This window comes from Eleutherodactylus coqui, chromosome 5 (assembly GCF_035609145.1).
Source record: "Eleutherodactylus coqui strain aEleCoq1 chromosome 5, aEleCoq1.hap1, whole genome shotgun sequence".
In the NCBI taxonomy this organism is placed as follows: Eukaryota; Metazoa; Chordata; class Amphibia; order Anura; family Eleutherodactylidae; genus Eleutherodactylus; species Eleutherodactylus coqui.
The window spans coordinates 161,461,523-161,482,625 of NC_089841.1; the positions used below are offsets into that span (position 1 = coordinate 161,461,523).

General features: G+C 43.1%; 2 protein-coding genes across 2 annotated transcripts in view; one reads left to right on the forward strand and one right to left on the reverse strand.

Moving 5' to 3' along the window:
• Positions 1 to 2,801: 2,801 nt before the first annotated feature.
• On the forward strand, positions 2,802 to 12,776 carry C5H22orf15 (chromosome 5 C22orf15 homolog). Its single transcript, XM_066601935.1, has 5 exons — positions 2,802 to 2,968; positions 3,258 to 3,344; positions 7,189 to 7,311; positions 9,469 to 9,543; positions 11,510 to 12,776. Exons 1-5 carry the CDS (start codon positions 2,944 to 2,946, stop codon positions 11,653 to 11,655), a joined length of 456 nt encoding a protein of 151 aa, XP_066458032.1. The 5' UTR covers positions 2,802 to 2,943; the 3' UTR covers positions 11,656 to 12,776.
• Positions 12,777 to 15,542: 2,766 nt separating this feature from the next.
• Positions 15,543 to 21,103, reverse strand: part of CHCHD10 (coiled-coil-helix-coiled-coil-helix domain containing 10) — a 9,310-nt gene continuing 3,749 nt past the window's right edge. Inside the window, exons 3-4 of the mRNA XM_066603536.1 lie at positions 16,289 to 16,448; positions 15,543 to 15,700 (exon numbers count right to left, since the gene is read on the reverse strand). Coding sequence (XP_066459633.1) covers positions 15,681 to 15,700; positions 16,289 to 16,448 — 180 coding nt within the window. The 3' untranslated portion in view covers positions 15,543 to 15,680. The remainder of the gene's footprint in view (positions 15,701 to 16,288; positions 16,449 to 21,103) is intronic.

The window sequence follows — 21,103 nt, forward strand, 5'->3', positions numbered from 1 at the left end:
TTTTTAAATTAGTTACTTTTTTGAGTGTTTGTATATTTTTGAAAGAAAAAATTACATATGTTAATAAAGTCTTTGTTTGGTCTAAAAATGTATACTTTTATTATGCAGCAAAAAAGAGAGAACTTTAGTTGGAATTGTAAAAAATCTTTATTGTCACCAAGAATACTTTAAAGGGGTTTTGTCATTAGAAATAAAATTAATAGAGATGAGCGAGTATACTCGCTAAAGGCAATTGCTCGAGCGAGCATTGCCTTTAGCGAGTATCTCCCCGCTCGAGACGGAAGGTTCAGGTGCCGGCATGGGGGAGCGGTGAGTAGCGGCTGTCAGCAGGAGGAAGCGGGCGGGGGGGAGAGGGAGATCTCCCCTCCGTTCCGCCCCGCTCTCCCCTGCAACTCCGTGCTCGCTCGAGCAATTGCCTTTAGTGAGTATACTCGCTCATCTCTAAAAATTAACACTTACCTATTCCTCCACAGGCAGTCTTCTTACCGTTGGAATCCAATGCATCAGATGGTCACAATTTTCAGCCAGCGATTCATTGCTGCAAAATTGCCACGATAAAACGCTTGTGTGAATCAAGCCTCAAGCATGTATATAATGAAAATTGCTGTAGATGACCCACATGTGGGCTTTTACAGGTCATTTTCAGTAAAGGGATACCATTGTATTTTAAAGGCATTTCATTAGAATATCTCTTTAAGGGGAAGAATAAAGTGTTTCCACCAATATTTTATACATGAAGACCACTAGATGGTATTCCCCCGTCTTATTAAATGTATCTTATCCTTTCAGAGCTCCTTGTACCATACAGCAGATTTGTATTCTTCCTGTCTCCCAGTTGCAAACCTTGGGTCAATTGCAAATGTATATTCAACATACCAGGAGCCATTCTTGGCGCACATAGGGTCTCCGTTTCTTTACTCTGATCACCCATTCCACACTCCATACTTCACTATGTATAGCTTTGCCATTCACTGTCATTGGATGGCAAAGCTGAGGGAGCCATGTTTTAAAATATATCTCAGCAAGTTATACCATATCTACAGGGTAAGGGAAAACTTGCTGATCGTTGGGGGTCTGACCGCTGGGATCTGTCCCAATCCTAATATCACTCCCAGCTAATCCTGAAGTTATCAACAAAAGTGGTCAACCATATGTGCCAATGCTCCATTCATTTCAATGGGACCTCCTGAGGAGAGAAGAGTTCAAGTGCTTGGCAATCTATGGCAGTCCCCTTAAGGTAAATAGGACTGCCGGAGATTGCCAAAGACTTGAACTTGGTACTTTCCAGCATGTCCCATTGAAGTAAATGGAACACTGGCATGTATGGGCCACCGCTATCAAAAACTTCATGACGCAGGGATAACTTTCTGGTCAGTGGGGGTCTGATTGCAGGGACCACCACCCATCACACTGATGAATGAGAAACACACAATTCTTGTTCATTATTAAGTTGTTGGCTGCGTTTAAACTGAATGATCATTCAATTCATAATCACACCATTAGGCCTTGTTCATGCGAGCATGGTTTTAGCCCATTATAGACGCGTGAAAAGATCGCGTCTTATAGAATCAATGGTTTCATATAGAAGCGTTCACATGAAGGCATTTTAGACGCATTAAATACTTGCAACTAAGAAAGATAGAACATTCAACTGCAATGCTCACATCTAAGGTCCGTGGTGAATGAAAAGATAGGACCTGACCTATCTTTGGTGCGTGATGTGTGGGAATTGCCATAGACTACTATGAAAGCTGGACAACACGCACCACACACCTCCCGATCGTGTAAACGGGCAATTTCACAGCTAATTAAAGGGGTTGTCCCGAGGCAGCAAGTGGGTCTATACACTTCTGCATGGCCATAATAATGCACTTTGTAATGTACATTGTGCATTAATTATGAGCCATACAGAAGTTATAAAAAGTTTTATACTTACCTGCTCCGTTGCTGGCGTCCAAGTTTCCATGGAGCCGACTAATTTTCGCCCTCCGATGGCCAAATTAGCCGCGCTTGCGCAGTCCGGGTCTTCTTCTTTTCTGAATGGGGCTCCGTGTAGCTCCGCCCCGTCACGTGCCGATTCCAGCCAATCAGGAGGCTGGAATCGGCAATGGACCGCACAGAAGCCCTGCGGTCCATGGAGACAGAGGATCCCGGCGGCCATCTTCAGCAGGTGAGTATGAAGACGCCGGACCGCCGGGATTCAGGTAAGCGCTGTGCGGGTGGTTTTTTTAACCCCTGCATCGGGGTTGTCTCGCGCCGAACGGGGGGGGGGTTTAAAAAAAAAAAAAACCCGTTTCGGCGCGGGACAACCCCTTTAAGCTCAAGACTTAATAGCAGGAAATCGCCCGTTCATGCGATCTTTAGTGCAGTATAGCCGTGATCTTTTGACGCACTTATAATGCACTAAAAGCACGCTCGTCTGAATGAGGCCTAAGTCTGTGGTGTTCTTAGTGAGACTTATTGTGTGATGCTATAGCCCGTAAAAATACATTACAGTATTAATTTCAAGCTATGTCATTCAACCCCACATATAGTACAGTAAAATATAGGTATACTTTATTTACCTTCCTTCTTTCTGGCACATCATAGCTAATGGTAAATCCTGAGGGCAGAAGAACAATTGTTGTCATTTGAGTTGCATACATTCCAGCACTTAGAAGTCAGTTAGTTGTGATCTGATGATAAGCGCAAATCTTCCACCCAGTGTGTCATTGTAAAACTCCAGAGGGGATAATTATATGCTTCTTGGCACAAGTTTTCGTTGCCTCTTAGATACCACGACAAAAAGCCTCTCTGCTGGGCTGAGCCATTTAATAGTGAACAGTAAGAAGCAGCCAGCAGTATTCACGCTCTTTCAGGAGCGGAGCCCTAGTGCAGAAGATCTTAGAAACACGTCCCAGATATATAAAACTACTATTTGTGAAGACTATATCTGTGTGGACCATGTTTATCACAGTGAAATTTGGAGGTAAGTCGTTTCATATTAACATGAGCTTTATCTTAAGCACTATGGTAATCAATGAGCATAATGGCCACAATGCATATTGACTCAGCCATGTCAGGACCGTATTCTCTGGAGGCCTGACGGAGAGATAGACATTATCACAGTAAAAATGGCACACAAGTTGATGTGTTTTCGGTTTTATACTGCAGCTTGTGCTCTGGTGCTTATATCCAAGTGCAATATTATAATATTACAATATATACCATACTGCCTTTCTAAACCAATCTGTAACCATAAGATATTTTTTTTTCAGCGGATCGTCATATTTTATTGAATCCCAACTGCAAGCTTGTCAATTTAGCAGAAAGCTTAAGGGATAAATGCCAGTGTGGATCTGAGGGTGAGTTATATTACTGTCCCTTCAAAAAAGAATATGCGGTTTAGTGTTTGCAGGCAAAACTAATATTCAGGGGAAAGCTGCATGATTATCAACTGTACAAGCACTGTGCATAGGGGGATGTCCAGGATCAGACAAACAGGATCCGGTTTTTGGTCCTGAAACAGTGCCACATTTGTCTATAGGCTAGATTTGGTACTGCAGCTTAGACCCAGCTCATAGACACATTCGGACAGATCAGCAATGTATGGTATACCCACAGGTGTATTGTGTAGCTATTTTTATAACATATACATTAAAGTATCATAAGCCTATTTTTCTGAACTATTCAGTATTTGTGAGTCAAAACCAAGAACGGAACCTGCATACAAAATGTAAAATGGAGAGATCTGCACTAGAGATGAGCGAGCATACTCGTCCGAGCTTGATGCTCATTCGAGTATTAGGGTGCTCGAGATGCTCATTACTAGAGACGAACACCACGCGGTACTCGTCTCAATTAAACGAGCACTGACCATTGAATTCAATGGAGCCGGCAATACAGCCGGCTCCATAGAAAGCAATGGGCTGCCGGCGTTCGCGGGATGAATTGTCGGGAAGGGCTTAAATATATAAGCCCTTCCCTGCAATTCATCCAGAAATGTGTAAAAAATATATATATATATACTCACCTTGTCCCGGAAGAACGATGTTAGCCCATTGAATTCAATGGAGCCGTCAATACAGCCGGCTCCATTGAAAGCAATGGGCTGCCGGCGATCGCAGGATGAATTGTCGGGAAGGGCTTAAATATATAAGCCCTTCCCTGCAATTCATCCAGAAATGTGTAAAAATTAAAAAAATATATATACTCACCTTGTCTCGGCAGACGGAGTTCAGCACGGCTGGCCTGCAGTGGGTATGAAGGGGGTGTGAGTCAGACCTGCCCTTGATCAGAGGCAGGTCTCACTCACACCCATTCATGAATTCATGAATGGGTGAGTGAGTGCTGTCTCTGATTGGCTCAGGGCTTATATATTTAAGCCCTTCCCGACAATTCATCCTGCGATCGCCGGCAGCCCATTGCTTTCAATGGAGCCGGCTGTATTGCCAGCTCCATTGAATTCAATGGGCTAACATCGTTCTGCCGGGACAAGGGGAGTATATATTTTTTTTATTTTTACACATTTCTGGATGAATTGCAGGGAAGGGCTTATATATTTAAGCCCTTCCTGACAATTCATCCCACGATCGCCGGCAACCCATTGCTTTGTATGGAGCAGGCTGTATTGCCGGCTCCATTGAATTCAATGGGCTAACATCGTTCTTCTCTGCCACAGCTGTTACAGCTGTGGCAGAGGAGAACGATCTTTACGCTGGCAGTGCGGGGGGGGGGGGGGTCTCACTCTTGCCACTATTGTGGCTTAATAGTGGGACCTGGGAACTTGAGATGCAGCCCAACATGTAGCCCCTCGCCTGCCCTATCCGTTTCTGTGTCGTTCCCATCACTTTCTTGAATTTCCCAGGTTTTCACAAATGAAAACCTTAGCGAGCATCGGCGATATACAAAAATGCTCGGGTCGCCCATTGACTTCAATGGGGTTCGTTACTCGAAACGAACTCTCGAGCATCACTGAAAGTTCGACTCGAGCATTTTGGTGCTGGCTCATCTCTAATCTGCACCCCTTCTGTTTATTGGACAATCTCCTGGATTTGGCTTACACATACCGAAGCAGAATAATGCCATGTGAAAATTGCCTTAAAAGAGTTCCTTGTGGAATTCAATCTGTGGGGAATAACTACAACTACGAGCAGGTTTTCGGCTGCAGGTTTTCAACTGTCAGAGCATGCTATGAGTTAAAGTATCCCGTGGAGGGAACGGTGGTGACAGGAATTTATTTTAATGACCTAGTAGAAGAGGGAACATACACACTGTTTTCAGTAGGGGCCTGCATGTAGAGCTTTGCCTCAGACTGTTTCTGTCATGGGAGCCCTCCCAATAACTTGCTGCCTGGCTCTTGCCTTGGACCCGGGGTCCTCATAGCTCTGTGAGCCAGGCAGGGGCGTAACTATAAGGGATGCAGTTGCACCCGACCCATAAGGCCTCTCTTCTCCATATAGTAAGCTTAGCAGTGTGAATAAAGCATTATAGTTGGGGGCCCTGTAACAGATTTTGCATTGGGGCCCAGGAGTTTCAAGATTTGCCTCTGGAGCCAGGGATACATGTTGTGACACCAACAGGTCTCAGGCAGCAGGCAAATTCTGCAAGGTGGTCAGGGGGGTCCAGGGATCTCACCTGCTACCTGTAGGTCAGTCCAAGCCTAGCCACTCATGTGCATGGTTCTCTCCATTTACTACTATAGAATTTATGGAAACAGCTGAGCACACGTGCAGCCACGCAGTGGTGGATTAAGGAGACCAAAGGCTGTTCACACACTTAGGCCCTCCATGATTCAGAGGAAGGCAAAAAATCCCAATGAGGCAGAAGCCAATTTAGCCCATTTGGCGGAACAAATTCCTTCCTGACTCCATAATGGCAGTCAAAATAATCTCTGGATCAATCTTTAACTTCAAGTCTTCAGGGACCGGGCTTCATTTTACAAACTTCCACATAATCTTCCCATCCATAGTGTCACAAATAGTAGTAATGCCACACAGTAATAGTAGCCCGCCTCTTGTGCTCCCTGTAGGCCTCACATAATAAGTCTCACACACAGTAAAATTGTCCCCACTAATAATTTTCCCCTTATGCCCTGACTCAGTAATAATGCCCCAAATAGGCCCCCACTCAGTATGGAGCCCCCTTTTTTATGGAGGCAGCATTTCTTTATTTTGCAATTTTCTTCTGCCATTTGACTCACAGTGAGCCTTGGACTGCAGGATCTCCAGCTGTATGTGCTATATTATATGTTCCTGGGTGAGCGCTATGTTTTTCCATTTATGTTTCTTGTAAACTGCATCTAGACATTTCCATAACTATCTATAGGTATGACACTATCATATCCATGGATCCCAAGTGTCCAGTAAGGATCAGGTTTTAGTTAAAGGGGCTGTCACAGGAACCTAATAAAAGGCTGCAATGTCACCACTCGTTCTCCTGGCAACGGCACTCCCATCCTGAGCGCAATGATGCCATAAGTTCAGAAATGGAGATGAGCGAGCACACTCGTTTAAGGCTCATGCTCGAGCGAGCATCGGTCTTTTCGAATAACTGATTACTCGTCTGAGCACCATGCGGGAGGGGGGGGTAGCAGGGGGGGAGAGAGTGAACTCTCTCATTCTCCCCTCCGCCCCCCCCCCCCCCACCCCCGCATGGTGCTTGGACGAGTAAGCAGTTACTCGAAAAGACCGATGCTCGCTCGAGCATGAGCCTTAAACGAGTGTGCTCGCTCATCTCTATTCAGAATCACAATGCTGCAGCCTCTCATTGGCTGCAGCGGCCACCCGGGTTCTTGTGATATCAGCGGTCACCACAACCTTTAGGACCACAGTGAGGCTGCAGCATTGAATCCCATTGGCCCCCGAGGGGTATGTTTCAGTTTATTATTTTACCCCTTCAGCCCTACTGAAGCAGAATTGACTGATAACCCGACAGCCCCTACAAAGATACAATAGAAGATGTGCAGGTGCTGAGTTGTATTTAGTTATACCTTATCAGAATTTAGATAATTTATTTTACATGTAAAGCTTACATGAGTCTTCAAATCTATACAATCCTGGAAGATTATTTCACTCGTCCAAAGAAATTCTAGTAACTTAATAGACAGTTAAAACTTCTCAAGCATAATAAGACAGTAACTTGTGTGGATTGTAATTATATCATTGTTGTGTTTTGCTCTACATCACATATTATACACATTTTTTGCAGTTTCCATTGATCTCCTCGATGAGTCCGGAAACCTTATGAATCTCTGTGATCTTGAAGGATCCCAAGACATTGCTACTACTTACCTGAAGGAACGACAGTCTTATGTGCTGGTCAAAATTATCCGTAAGTAGAAATATGCAAAATTTATTTTTATGTACCTCCCATGTTAAATCTGCCTGTATAACTCAGCCTACAAGACTATGAAATCAGGGTTCACTTACATATGAAGATATTACTGAGCACATGAGCTTCCAGAGGAAACTGTTCTAGTATAAAATCCACTATCAAACTTAGTGCTTCAGATGTGATCACATGTTCATATTGCACTTTATGTTATAACATATTCTAGATTATTTGATAGTTACAAGGAAAGGGTCTCTGTTCGCTATTTTAGCCCTCACTTCATATACCACTCACTGCAGCCTGAGGCTGTATTTAATAGAAGTCCGTAATAATCTCTAGCTGTGTCTGGACTGACTCACTAGTACTGCGTTGTCTGTTGAACATATTAGAGGTATGAAATTTCACACAAGTATAGGTGATATTTTTTTTGATCGTCCGTGTCCCATTTGTGCGCCCATTCAGAGAGCCTGGGTGCAGTGAGTATACGCTGAGCCCGGGATACCGTCGGGCAGGGGGAGACAGTTTAGCTTTGTTAGTGTGCTAAGCTCCCGCCCCCTCTCTGCCCCTTGTCGGCTGCCAGTAATGTGAGGGGGCGGGATGGGGTGGGAGCCTAGCAACTAGCTCCCGCCCCTTGCATTGCAAACAGCCGGCAAGGGGCAGAGAGGAGGAGGAGGAGGAGGAGGAAAGGGGGTTAGAGTTTTGCAGACACGCTGCTAAACTTCCTCCCACGTTTCTTCTCCTGCAGCTCCTATAGGCTCCCATAGGAGTCTACGGGAGCTGCCACTGTATTACGGCCAGAAGATAGTTCCTGAACTATCTTTTCTGTCTGGCGTAAAAATCCCCCAACCGGAATGCGCTCTCTTGGCCAGCTGTTTTTATGTGGGAATATGCCCATCTGTAAACCAATGCATCAGATGGGCAACGTATATCAGCCAGTTGTGAAAAAGGGTCCGATATACGCTCATGTGAATGAAGCCTAAAGCCCATGTATATGTAATGATTTTGTTCCAAACTTAGTTCAAACGAACTAAAGTGCACAAATCATTACGTCTAAATGCAAGCCATTGCACACTTTTCGTTTGTGGATCCGTTTCAGCCTGCATAAAAATCATCGCTGGTTCGCTCACTTCTTGTTATGTTGTGAAGCACTGAGTGAGAAGTGAACAATTCTCTACACAAGCGGAAACTACTAGCAGTGATGTCACTCATTTGTGCACTCATTCAAACGAGAATTGTCCCGTGTAAAAAAAAAAGGGGGGGGGGGCATTAGGGCAGAGTTTGTTCTGTCATCTGATTTTACTTTATTTCAAGCCATTGGATATAAATAAATTAGATTGTGGACAATTAAAAGGCATTTTATGCCTGATGACAATTATTTTTGTAAGTTATGCGTCAGTGAACATTTACCTTTATCCCTGCTTAACCAACTACATGTGAAATCCGTGCTGCTTCTAACTGTGCTGATAAAGTGCAGGGTAAAGTACAAAGGCCATCTTTTTATCCACTACAGGCAAGGCTCTCCGATCAATGACTTTCAGTACTTAGTAGAACGAGCTTTCAAATTTTTTGCATGACCTTATATCCTCCTCTGCTGGTAAATATCAGTACTGACAGACTAAGTAAAAAGCAAATGTCCTGCTTTTATGCTCATTTATGCTGTGAACAAGGACTTCTCTTGAACTAATTTTAACCACTTAAGGACGGGGCCCTTTTTTTTATTCTTCCATTTTCCTTTTTGCCTTCCCCCTTTTAAAAAAAATCATAACTCCTTTATTTACCCATCGACGTCTCGCTGTATGAGGGCTTGTTCTTTGCTGGACTAGTTATATTTTTTAATGGTACTATTTAAAAAATTCTAAGTGGAGTGAAATAGGAAAAAAAGAACAAAATTCCCCAATCTCTGGTGGGTTCTTGTTTCTACACGCTGCAACAAAAATGACATGATAATTTTATTCTACGGGTCAGTATAATTACTACAATACCAAATGTACTTTTATTTTTTCCAGTTATTTAATTTTTTAAAAATTATTTTCTGCCGCCATATTCTGACAGCCATAACTTTTTTTTTCTCCGTCAACATAATTATGCAAGAGCTCATGATGAATGTAGACATATAGCAACTCGTCTCGTAACCTTTTTAACACTTTAATTTTGTAGGTGGTGAAGGATCTGAACCAGCACGCTATGAGTCTTTGCTGGAGAATCTGTGGAAACGTCATCCAGACTTAGCAGGTTAGGAATCATTCACCCCAATAGTTGTACTTTTATGCCGGGCAGGATAGAGGGGTAGGTGGCCATTTAGGGGCAACTGAGGAGGAGGGGGGGGGGTTCAATTTACAAATTAGAAATATCAAAAACAATACTCTTTCTTGGGACTACCCACAGGACGCCATGTGCAAGCAGATAATGCTGTATGTGCCAGGGGACCAAGAGCTCATCCCTTCAGTGGTAGAGGAGACAAAATGAATGAGTATCATTTTATTTAACAGCTATAATGCAGAATCTTTAGGTCAGGATGGGAATGGAGGATCCTGTAAACCTTGCCTTGGACACCAAGAGACTCACCCCTGTAACTATATAACTACAATGGGCTGATACTTTTTGTATGGCAAAAGCTTTCCAGAGTGCAATATCCTAATAGTAGGTGAAAGCATTTGAAATATTATAATGCGTTTAACCCCATGGCTAAATTCTGCACAAATACTGTACATTTTTAGCCATGGGGTTTGGTGAGCAGGCAACTAAATATGCATAACCATACCTAATGGGGCCAGTGGATGACATCCCTAGATCAGCGCCGGCCCCATTGAAAGCAATGGGAGAAAGTCTGTGATCCTCCTGCTGTTATTGACAGCTGCGACGGGGAATTGCTCCTTCCCCGAAGTAATACAAGGCTTTTTTAACATAATGCCTCGTATCCGCAGGGAATTCACATGGTGGGGAGCATGATATGGCGGCGGGATTCACAGACCCATATCACGCTCGCCCGTGTAAAGTTAGCCTTACTCCATTAGATTTTGATGGAATTAGTGCTAGAATGTGTAAGCTATAGAGACAGCAGTGTGTAATTTGAGTGTTGCATACACCACAAGACTCAGCATGGCACACACCTGTGGAGGTATAAGATTCTGCTACTTAATACTACTAAATTAAACTGTCAGAAAATTAAAAGAAATCAATTAATAAAGTGTATGTCTAGCCCACATCTTCTTTCCAGATAGAGACTTATGTTTAGTTTCTTACATTCATATTTGAAACCAAAACAGACCCGGTCGTTTACTGATGCAACCGCTGGTCATTGACTGGCTCAAACTGGTCATTGACTGGTGTTTTTAGAACTTTTATTTTTATGTCTTTATTGTTTTGTGTACATGATATTTTTTCATGTAACTATTTCAGGGTCCCATTGTAATACTTTATTTGTGTTCATACCCAAAACAATGAAAAAGGGAAAGGGACTTGTTATTTTGTATAGCACCAACTTATTCCGCAGCGCTTTCAGGTAATTTATATTTATTACCCCCCAGCAAGCTGGCTACTCATTTTACTGACCTTGAAAGGATGGAAGGCTGAGTCAACCTTGAGCATGCAGAGATTCAACTCGCAACCTTCAGGTCATGAGCAAGAGTTTAGGATTATAGATGAGCGAACGTACTTTTTTCGGGTGTTTTGCACTCGAGCACGCATTTTCAGAGTAACTGACTACTCAGACGAAAAGATTCGGGGGGCGCCGGGGGTGAGCGGGGGGTTGCAGAGGGGAGAGAGCTCCCCCCTGTTCCCCACTGCTACCCCCCCCCCCTCGCTCCACCACACCGCCCCCCGAATCTTTTCATCCGAGTAGTCAGTTACTCGGAAAAAGCGGTGCTCGAGTGCAAAACACCCGAACAGAGTACGCTCGCTCATCTCTATTTAGGATTGCATACTGCTGCCTTAACACTCTGCACCACACGAGGCCAGCAAATGTCCTAAATGGCCACTCACTGGTGACTTCACCTTAGATAAAATGCACCAGAGGTGTCCGTTTTATTAAAATAACACATAAAATAAAATGTCAATGACAAAATGGGTGGGTGTATTTGAAAGCTAGGGCCTATCTGCTGTCTATTTCAAGCTCATACATATATCTCATAGTTAAATGAAACCATCTAATTAAACTAAGCAAATGTCAATCTGCAAAAATCATTCTTTTGTCATGCAGAGCGTTTACAGAAGCTTTCGAATCCCCATGTACGGGACAAGCGCTACAATTCTGTTCCAAAAAAGGTTCGAACACCAAAAGAAACCCCTTTTCCGTCTCCAACAAAAACAAGAGCAGCTTCTCAGCAAAAGAACAGGCTGACCTGAAGATCCAATCCTACCATACAGCAAATGTGAAGCAACAAACAGCAGAGCAGCAGTAACCAAAATAAGAAATCTGAAGAACCGCAAATTCTTGGGGGTATAAATTGTTGAGAAATTTGTAAATCTCTTCACACAACCATCAGACTCGACGCTTGAACCGGTAGAACAAGGAAGATTTGTTGCTCTGCTAACTGACTGGAAACATATCCTTCAGACCAATATCAAGATCGGTAAATTTCTGTAATACAAACAAACCCAAATAGGTTACTTCACTTGTGCTGTGAAATGCATATTTGGTTGAGTAATGTCTACTGACCCATCGAATATCTAAATGGAGCATTATGTAAGAAGTTGTAAAAGACACGCATATTTATGAAGACATATTACATATTTCTGATTCTAGAGCCTTAAGATGTATTCATAAAATTCTTGTTTTTATTATTTAGCTGAATGAGATACACTTCAGCTGGTATTTCCCTCCATTCATCCTGCAAACATCTGGCAAGTGCTCTCTAAGTTGATGGATGGTGTTCATATTTTCTGACCTCATGTTCTCTTTCATCCTAAAGATGTTCAATAGAGCTGAGGTGCAGGCCAGTCCTGTTGTGGAACATCCATGTTCTTAAACCAATGTAAAACAGCAATGGAATTGTGACAAGTTGCGTTGTCTTGTTGAAAGTATTGCTGATCATTCCCAGAGTATTGTCACATTGTCTGCAGCATTCTCTGGCACGGTACACCTCCGTGTTCATGGCTCTTGTCTTTACAACCAACAGACCAAGACCATGCCACATAAATAATACCCAGACCACAACAGAACCTCCGCCATACTTAACTGTTGGTAAAGCACACTCAAGGAAAAAGTGTTCCCAAGGCATCTTCCACACCCATCTGATATGAAGTAGTGTGATTCGTCACTCTACAGAACATTCTTCAATTGCTCAGCTGTCCAATGAAGACGCTAGCTTCTTTGAGAGAAAAATCGACAGATGTTTGCAGGATAGAAATATGAGCAGAAGCCTATCAGATGTTAACGTATGCATGTAGGGTAGCCAAGGTCATTAGGACCAAAAGAGGCCCCACTAGGTATGAACATTAGTAAATAAACATTACTTTTGACTTTTGCTGAGGTGTCCAATTTATTTTGCTAAGATAGTGTATACATATACATTTGTAGCAAGCTTTCAGATGATAAGCATTAGACCTCTCTCACACATTTATTCATAAAACGCTTCGTTTGAAATTGCTGCAATTTACAGCAACTTCGAGCGACGTTCTTGAACGCATGCTATAGCGTTAACGCAGTGCATTAAAGTGCAAAAATAGAATAGACAGCGCTCAAAAATTGCGGCATTAGAAACGTCTCATTTGAGCGCAGACCTGCGAGGCCCCATGGAAATTAATGGGAGCATTGTACCGCGATTAGCATGGCGTTTAAAACACTACACTAATCATGGACTGTATGAGTGTCCTCAGGTGCACATACTAGTTCTCAGCCTCATGAATGTTCATATTCACTGAAATTAAGCAAACATCTGGAAAATGGTGAGGAATTTCAACAACTTTTTCTATTTATATAATTTTTTAAGCTTTACTAACCCAAAAAAAAAAAAAAAAAAAAAAAACTTCTTTAAAAGAGCAGCATACCCAGTAGATAAAAATCAGACAGCCTGACAACCAATCGACTATCTGTACTGCAAGCTCTCATCACTGACATTACCAATAAATCATGGCATGGAGACTGTAGCAGGAGGTTTTAAACTGACAGATCCTACAAGGCAGATAAACATTTCAGCAATTATCTGCCTAGCACATGGTGCCCATAATGTTTTTTACTGCATTGTAAAAAGTGCACTAATTTGCAGTAAAATAATGAGGGTTTTTTGCATAAGAGTTCTGGATCCTTCCTGGAGAATAACTCAAACTGATTAATGCCATCTACCTGGTTAATATAAAATTTACCATCAGCAGATTTGATTTCTTGATTTGATATCTTCCAAAAATTTTCAAAATACCCAAATAAGATGCACAACAGGGCTGCTACATCAAGAAATGTTGCCGTTGCAGCAAGTACATACTGTAGACATAAGTGATATAAAAAAAAGTAATACTAAATTTTGCACTTTTGACTTATGCAGAGAATGAAAATGTATGCAGTACTGCTAGTGTGCCACAAGATGGTGCTACAGTTTTTCTATTGAATACATGAAGTAATGTAATTTTATATATAGCAAAATGAAACAAGTGCCAAATTCACCATTTCTAATTCTCTTTGCCCAATGTCTATTAAAACTAACAGTTCAGAAACAATAATAGTCACCAACAGCACTGAAATGTCACAGACACCACCGTTGTGTGATGATGATTATCCATTCAGTCGCATCTGACCTTTGGTAACTTTATGGGTCAAGGTTCTCTACGCATTCCTGGCTTTCAGTTCTGCCATTGCCATGTTTGTGGTGGCCTAGACTTAAATAGTCATCACCATTTAGGGCAACAAGCACAGAACTGAAGAGCTTTTCTGAACTCCTAATATGCATGGCACTAGAAGGAAAGGCACTGAGTCATCATAGATGGGATTTCCACAAGGACTTGTAGTGAAAGTGAGCAGTACCCAACCTCTTTTCACACAGAGAAGCAACTTGAGGGTTGGTTATTAGGCCTGGCTTCTGTCTGGTAGCCAGCATGGACTGGGAGCAAACGGGCACACTGAAGCACGGACGTTTAGTGCTGTCCCCAAGCTGAAAAGCAGCACAAGCTTCAACAGAAAGGCTCTGATAACTGAGGGTGAAGTTAAAGGACCAAAAGGCCCTGATGATTGGGGAGGCAAGGATAGAGGACTTAAAGAGCCCTGGGAGTTCCGGATTGGTTGCTGTCCAAAGGAGTGAGCAGTTGTGTTACAGCCCTCGTATGGAGGAGCAGTTGTGTTACAGGCCTAGTATGTAGGGGCAGTTGAATCAGGATGGTGTGGGACACGCTCCATTCCCTGGATGAGCACAGAAGTTAGGCTCTGCCTAGACCACAGGCTGCACACTGGGACTTTATGGGGATTAGCAGGCCTGCATTCTGTTATTTGCTTATTGTGTGCAGTAAACCATAGGGTTGCTTTAATATACTGTTAGGTTTGTGAGGCGCAGTGAGCTACCCGATGTTATAGGTGTAGCAGTGAGGTGTTTGTAGCCAGAGAGACCTGTGATAAAGTGGATGCACAGGGTTTCAGCCATGTGTAATAGAGTCAATGTAGCGTGGCTTGGGACAAGACTTAAACATTGGTGTATGCACATCAGTATGCGCCATTTCTCTAACACAATTATAATGCAATGTTTAACTATTTGTGCCCTTCTATGAAGTGAAACCATTTTTTCCATTTTGGTAAACGTACGTTTTTTCCTACAAGTGCTGCCTCTGCCTTGCCACCACCATGTCATAGTACAACCTACCTGTTTACAGACTGTGGAAGTGGTGAACAGCACACATAACACTGACACTTATATTAGGGAAGCTGTACCCGCTGCGTTTAGTCTTACCAATGCCTGTATATAGAATGCCATTGTCCCACGACAGCCCTCCTCTATTCAGATAACTTCAATAAACTAATTTAAGTTTCATTCTGCTACTTCAAACTGATAATCCACCAGGTCATGACTAAATAGAAATGTAGATTCCTTCTCCCTCTCTCTCCCAGGTATCCTCTGTATGCAGTACATGCTGCACTACAAGTCTAGAAACAGGATTATATAGGAGGCACAATACAGTATATAGAAGATCTATGTATCTAGAAGAGTTCTGCTCAAGTATAAACTGACATTGTGGAAAAGTTCTCAATGTAATGTGGAACTAGGATACCGTATAACTAAACACTGTCAGATGTTAAGAAAACAGACACCGTATTGCAGAATTAAACAAATAGATCTAGATTTATTAATTATTCTAGTTTAAAATATTTTGTTAGCAGACATCCGAAATGCATTAGGATTTAAAAAGTGGCTTCTCCTAGTTGTGCTGTCCAGCTGGGCGACCATCAGGTATCACACAAGAGAGGAGACACCTGCAAAAGACAGAACGTCGTAGTTAGAATGGGTCAAACATTTAAAGGCTCTACGGGGTAGAGAAATAGCTGTAGCACCCAGCTGTGGTGCCAGAGGATGCCCAAAGGCTCCAAAGCCAATAAGTAGACAGCTGTATTATAAATGGCACACACTAAGTGGGGAGGTTCTGTTTCGCACTGGGACCCAGGAGATACAGCAAAGGCATAACTTGTGCAGTATCGAAAGAACTTGAACTGTTGATGTACGTCATATGTCATTCTTCCTGCATTCCGCTAAGAAACATGTCCAACTTGAAAGTGATGCCATCCTATTGCTGCAGATAACATACACTAATTTGGCTGAAGCTGCTCATCCCCCATTACATTATTTGTGGGTCTTCAGCAATCTGTCAATAGACAGCCAGATATATTTCCGACTCCAATGGTCAGTGAGACAGCTGTCCGTCACTGCAGTAGCTGACATATAAAGACATCTCTGCTAGAAGAGTGATCATATTGTGGAGTCTTACAAGCCTTTCTCCCTGTCAGATTTCTTCGTACAGCTGGTTTTATACTACAATTTATCATCCTGAGCACTTTTGTACTCACCATAGTTGTATTTGCACTGCTTTAAAGCTTCACTAAACCCTTCGCAGAGAGTAAGGTCACTCTGCGTGGTAGCGCAGTCCAAGAACTGCTTCATCTCATAGTGACAGGGGCCATACTGTGACTGTGTCTGCTGGGGAACAGCAGGGGGCCTTGGAGGCTCCTACAGGGAGAAATAAAAGTGATATTAAATCACAAACCAGCAAACAGAGCGAAACATAATAGTCAATGAAAAGACCTGAAGATAATGCGTACTGTGTGACTGGATGGGATAGGCACCTTTACATCTATTGTATCTGCGTACATCATAAGGACGCCAATATTATGTGCCACCCGCACGCCTCCATTCACAGTAAACAATTGTTCAGAAGTTTACACTGAAAGGCACGGCATTCACCTGACCGCATACAGAAAATGAACAACTCTTCCTACCGTATGTAAAAGGGCCCTAAGTTCGCAATCCAGCAGACAGAGATCTCTGGTTGAAATGTGGGTGATTTTATACAGAAGGACTGTCGAGCTCCTAAGCGACCAACAGCCATTCCAAAGACTATCGCTCCGATGCTTTCATACATGAGGTGGAGCGCTCCAGAGATCTCTTCCAGCCGTCCGCCTCCATTCAGGGTAAACATGAGTCTTTTTATATATAAAAAAAATTCTGAATTTGTTAAACCACATATGAAGCTATGTTTTTATGTTTAACATTGTTTCTAAACATAGAACATAATTGTTACATTCTGAGAAAATGGAGTACAGCGACACCTACTGTTATGAATTGGTACTGCGGCTCATTGGGATACATATTAACCCCTTAAGGACATGGCCTATCTTAGGCATAAGAACGCAGCGATTTTTGAGTGATTTCATATCCACTTTTCAAAAGCCATAACTTTTTTTTATTTTTCTGTTGACACGACCGTAAAAGGGCTTGTTTTTTGTGTGACAAGCTGTAGTTTTTATGGATAGCATTTTGGGGTACATACAGCAATTTTGATCGCTTTTATTGCTTTTTTGGGAGGCAAAATAAAAAAAAATAAGCATTTTGCGTCAGTTTTTTGGGGTTTTAGTTTTACGCTTTTTGTTGTGCACGATAAAAAGGGTGTTTAATTTGTTGTACAAGTCGTTACGAATATGACAATACCACATGTGGAATTTTAATTTTTTTATACTAATATGGAAAAAAAAAAAAGCACAAAATGTTTTTTTTTAAAACACCATTTTTATCATTTTTTTTTAGACTGTGTCCCTATACAGGACTTGTAACATTACACCTATGATTCCTATGATAAAGCATCGCAGGACAGAAAATTACATCACAACAGTCCGATGACGTCAGAGGCAGTACGCTCCCTCTGTGAACCCTTTATATGTCACAATCTACATAGATCACGGCAGAGATGAGTTAACAGCGGGGGTTGCTGTCCTGATGCACCCCCGCTGTTGCGGGCTGAAGACGGCTATTGGTGCCAGATAACGCGAGATTAGGAGAGATCTCACGCTATCCACAGGAAGTAAGTGTACACCTTGTTGCGTTAAGCACCCTGCAGCCAGGACATATACTTACGCCCTGTGGCGTTAAGGGGTTAATGGATGATGGGACCCTTTGTTGTTTACTTGTATGTATATTCTTCTGATAACCATTTTTTGTATTAGTTTTGGAACTACATTTCTTGTAATAATTTTCTTAATGACTTTGATAAGTTAGAAGTGATCAGAGCCGTTCATACGCTCGTTCCTATGAAACTAGAAAAAACTGCATTGATTCTTATATTCCTCAATACCTTTATGGATTATGATAGTTTTAAATAACGTGCAGTGTTATAATTGTATTATTTGTAATTTTGCGGGCCAGTGTAGGCCAACAACATTTATGACTTGTGACTTGCTGTTCTGTGACTTCCACCTGTCAAGTTTAAATACCTGCGACTGATCTCCTGTCATTATGGTCTGAGGAAGCTGCCACTCCAGGTGTGGAAATGTGTATCCTGCTTGTTCTTCTAACCCAGGGGTCCCCAACTCCAGTCCTCAGGGACCACCAAAGGTCATGTTTTCAGGATATCCTATAGTAAGAACACCTGTGGCAATGTCTGAGGCACCGACAATAATTACATCACCTGTGCAACACTGAGGAAATCCAGAAAACATAACCTGTTGGCGGTCCCTGAGGACTGGAGTTGGGGAACACTGTTCTAACCTGTTCCAATAGAGTGCTTATACCTACATTCCTGGCTCCAGCACTCTGCGGAGTTCCTGATATAGCTTGTGAGTTACTAGACCCAGAGGAGCAGATGAACAGGCAGCCGCCAGTCCTTTGTGATAGGCATGAGCAATATTGCACCCTCTAGTTGCTATGCATAAGGCTAGCAGAAACACAAGCGGTGCTTTTTCTTTTCTTGCACCAAATTGACCGGTTACCCATCCAATAAAGGAGTTGTGGAACCCATCATAAAATTCTTCTAGGCCAGATCAGGACATCCGTGAAACTGTTCAATGGCTACATCAGGTCCAGCCTGGTCTCTGATTCTTTTTACAGGCTATAGACATCTTTGTAGGGCTTCTTTTTTTTTTACTTAAATGCAAGCATTTTGGGCTACTTTTGCAATAAGATTTCATTAAAAATGTTGCCGTTTGTCTTCTGCAGCTTCTACATATCACTGTAAACAGACACTGCAGCCTGAGGGCCCCCTTACATGGGGAGATCACCTTCAGTTTATTGCTAACTGAGACACTGAATGCTAATGGTCAGTGTAAATGCTGCTAGCAACTGAATGATAATTTGCTTATTCAGTTTATGCAGGCAGTATCAACGCAAATCAGCAGTGTAAATATCAAATCAAGCGATGATCGGCCCGTGTAAAGAGGTTCATCTATGAAGGACTGCCTGTTTACTGGGAATGGAGGAGGGGGGCCAGAGTGATCTCCAGCACGCTCCAACTCTATTCAATGAACGTCTATGACTCCTGTGTGAAAGCAGAGGAGAGGAGAGGAGAGCAGTGGACTATGTAGTGCGCTGCTCAACGCCCTGCAGCGGCCAGTTTGAATGCCGACACGTGGGGAACAACAGGGAAGGTAAGTATAAGACTTACATCCCCGGACTCCGCAGGTCAGTTACTTTGAGCCCATAGGTGTAACTCATAGGACTCAAAGCAGCCAACAAATTTCCTTTAAATAAACCCTACTGGAAAAAGGATTGTGCCCAAAATACCTACATTTAAAGGGGTTGTCCCGCGCCGAAACGGGTTTTTTTTTTTTTTTTTCCAACCCCCCCCCGGTTCGGCGCAAGACAACCCCGATGCAGGGACTTAAAAAAAAAACCGCACAGCGCTTACCTGAATCCCCGCGCTCCGGTGACTTCTTACTTACCGGTTGAAGATGGCCGCCGGATTCTTCTCCCTCGGTGGACCGCAGGGCTTCTGTGCGGTCCATTGCCGATTCCAGCCTTCTGATTGGCTGGAATCGGCACGTGACGGGGCGGAGCTACGAGGAGCCGGCATCCTGCACGAGCGGCCCCATTGAGAAAAGAAGAAGACCCGGACTGCGCAAGCGCGGCTAATTTGGCCATTAGACGCCGAAAATTAGTCGGCTCCATGGAAACGAGGACGCTACCAACGGAGCAGGTAAGTGAAAAACTTCTTATAACTTCTGTATGGCTCATAATTAATGCACAATGTACATTACAAAGTGCATTATTATGGCCATACAGAAGTGTATAGACCCACTTGCTGCCGCGGGACAACCCCTTTAAGTAAAAAAAAAAAATTTAAAAAAAGAAGATGCCCGCAGCCTTTACATTAGCACAGCCGAGCTCATTCACAGATGAACCCATTTCATTTTTATTTGTGTTGCACAGTTTCAAGGCGCTCGTGGTCCAAGCTAATATTTAACTGGCTGAACTGTACAAAGTGTCACAGGAACTCTCCACAGTGGACACTGCATTGCTCAACTGTATGTTAGAGACATTTAAAAGGGGTTTTGTGGGCACAAAATGGAAATGCTGAAGTCTAGGAGGTCCAGCTAAGTAGCGGCAACCTGTCCCTTTTATCTGCCGCTGTGGATCCTCTTCTTCATCCCGTGCAGCCGCCGAGTTGACATGCATCACTTCCACTAAATAAAACACACCATTACCTACAACTCCCAGCATGCATAGAGCTGGTTTACTGACCACCACTGTAGCTCCGCCCCCAGCTCACAGGTCCTGCAACTTACCAGCACCAACCTCCCCTCTCACTCAGAGTGCCAGAGAAAGCTGCTGAAGCAGACAGACAGGAGCTTCCAGCACTCTGAACTGCACATGAACCATACAGTGCAGTGCCTCCGCCCTGGCCTCCCATCATGCACTGCTCACAGGATGTTGGAGGCTAGGGACAGTGGAGGGAGTAGCAAATGCAGACAAGACCATTGAAAAGAATGGTTTCTATTTTCGTGTGTCTCGCAACACACAAAACCCACACACTTATCACCCATGTGAATGAGCCCTTAGTCTGTGCTTGAAACACCCCTTTAAGGTTAGGGTGGGTTTACACAAGACCACTATCGTTTGCACAGCCGCTCAGAAAGGTTTAGCAATTTAGTATATGTGGCTTTTACGCAGAACTATTCATGTTCGCGGTGGCCGAGGTGCACAACTCCCGGCAAAGTTATTCGCCAATCGTTGAGAGACAACCCATTGCCCGTTTACACAAGATGATATCAACGACCAGGACCTGAAAGGAAGCAATTAGTAACTGACGAAGGAATTCTCGCTCATTGCCCTGTTATGGCCGCGGTTTCCCGAAACAACTGTCACTTACATTCAATAGATTAAATGATTATTGTGAC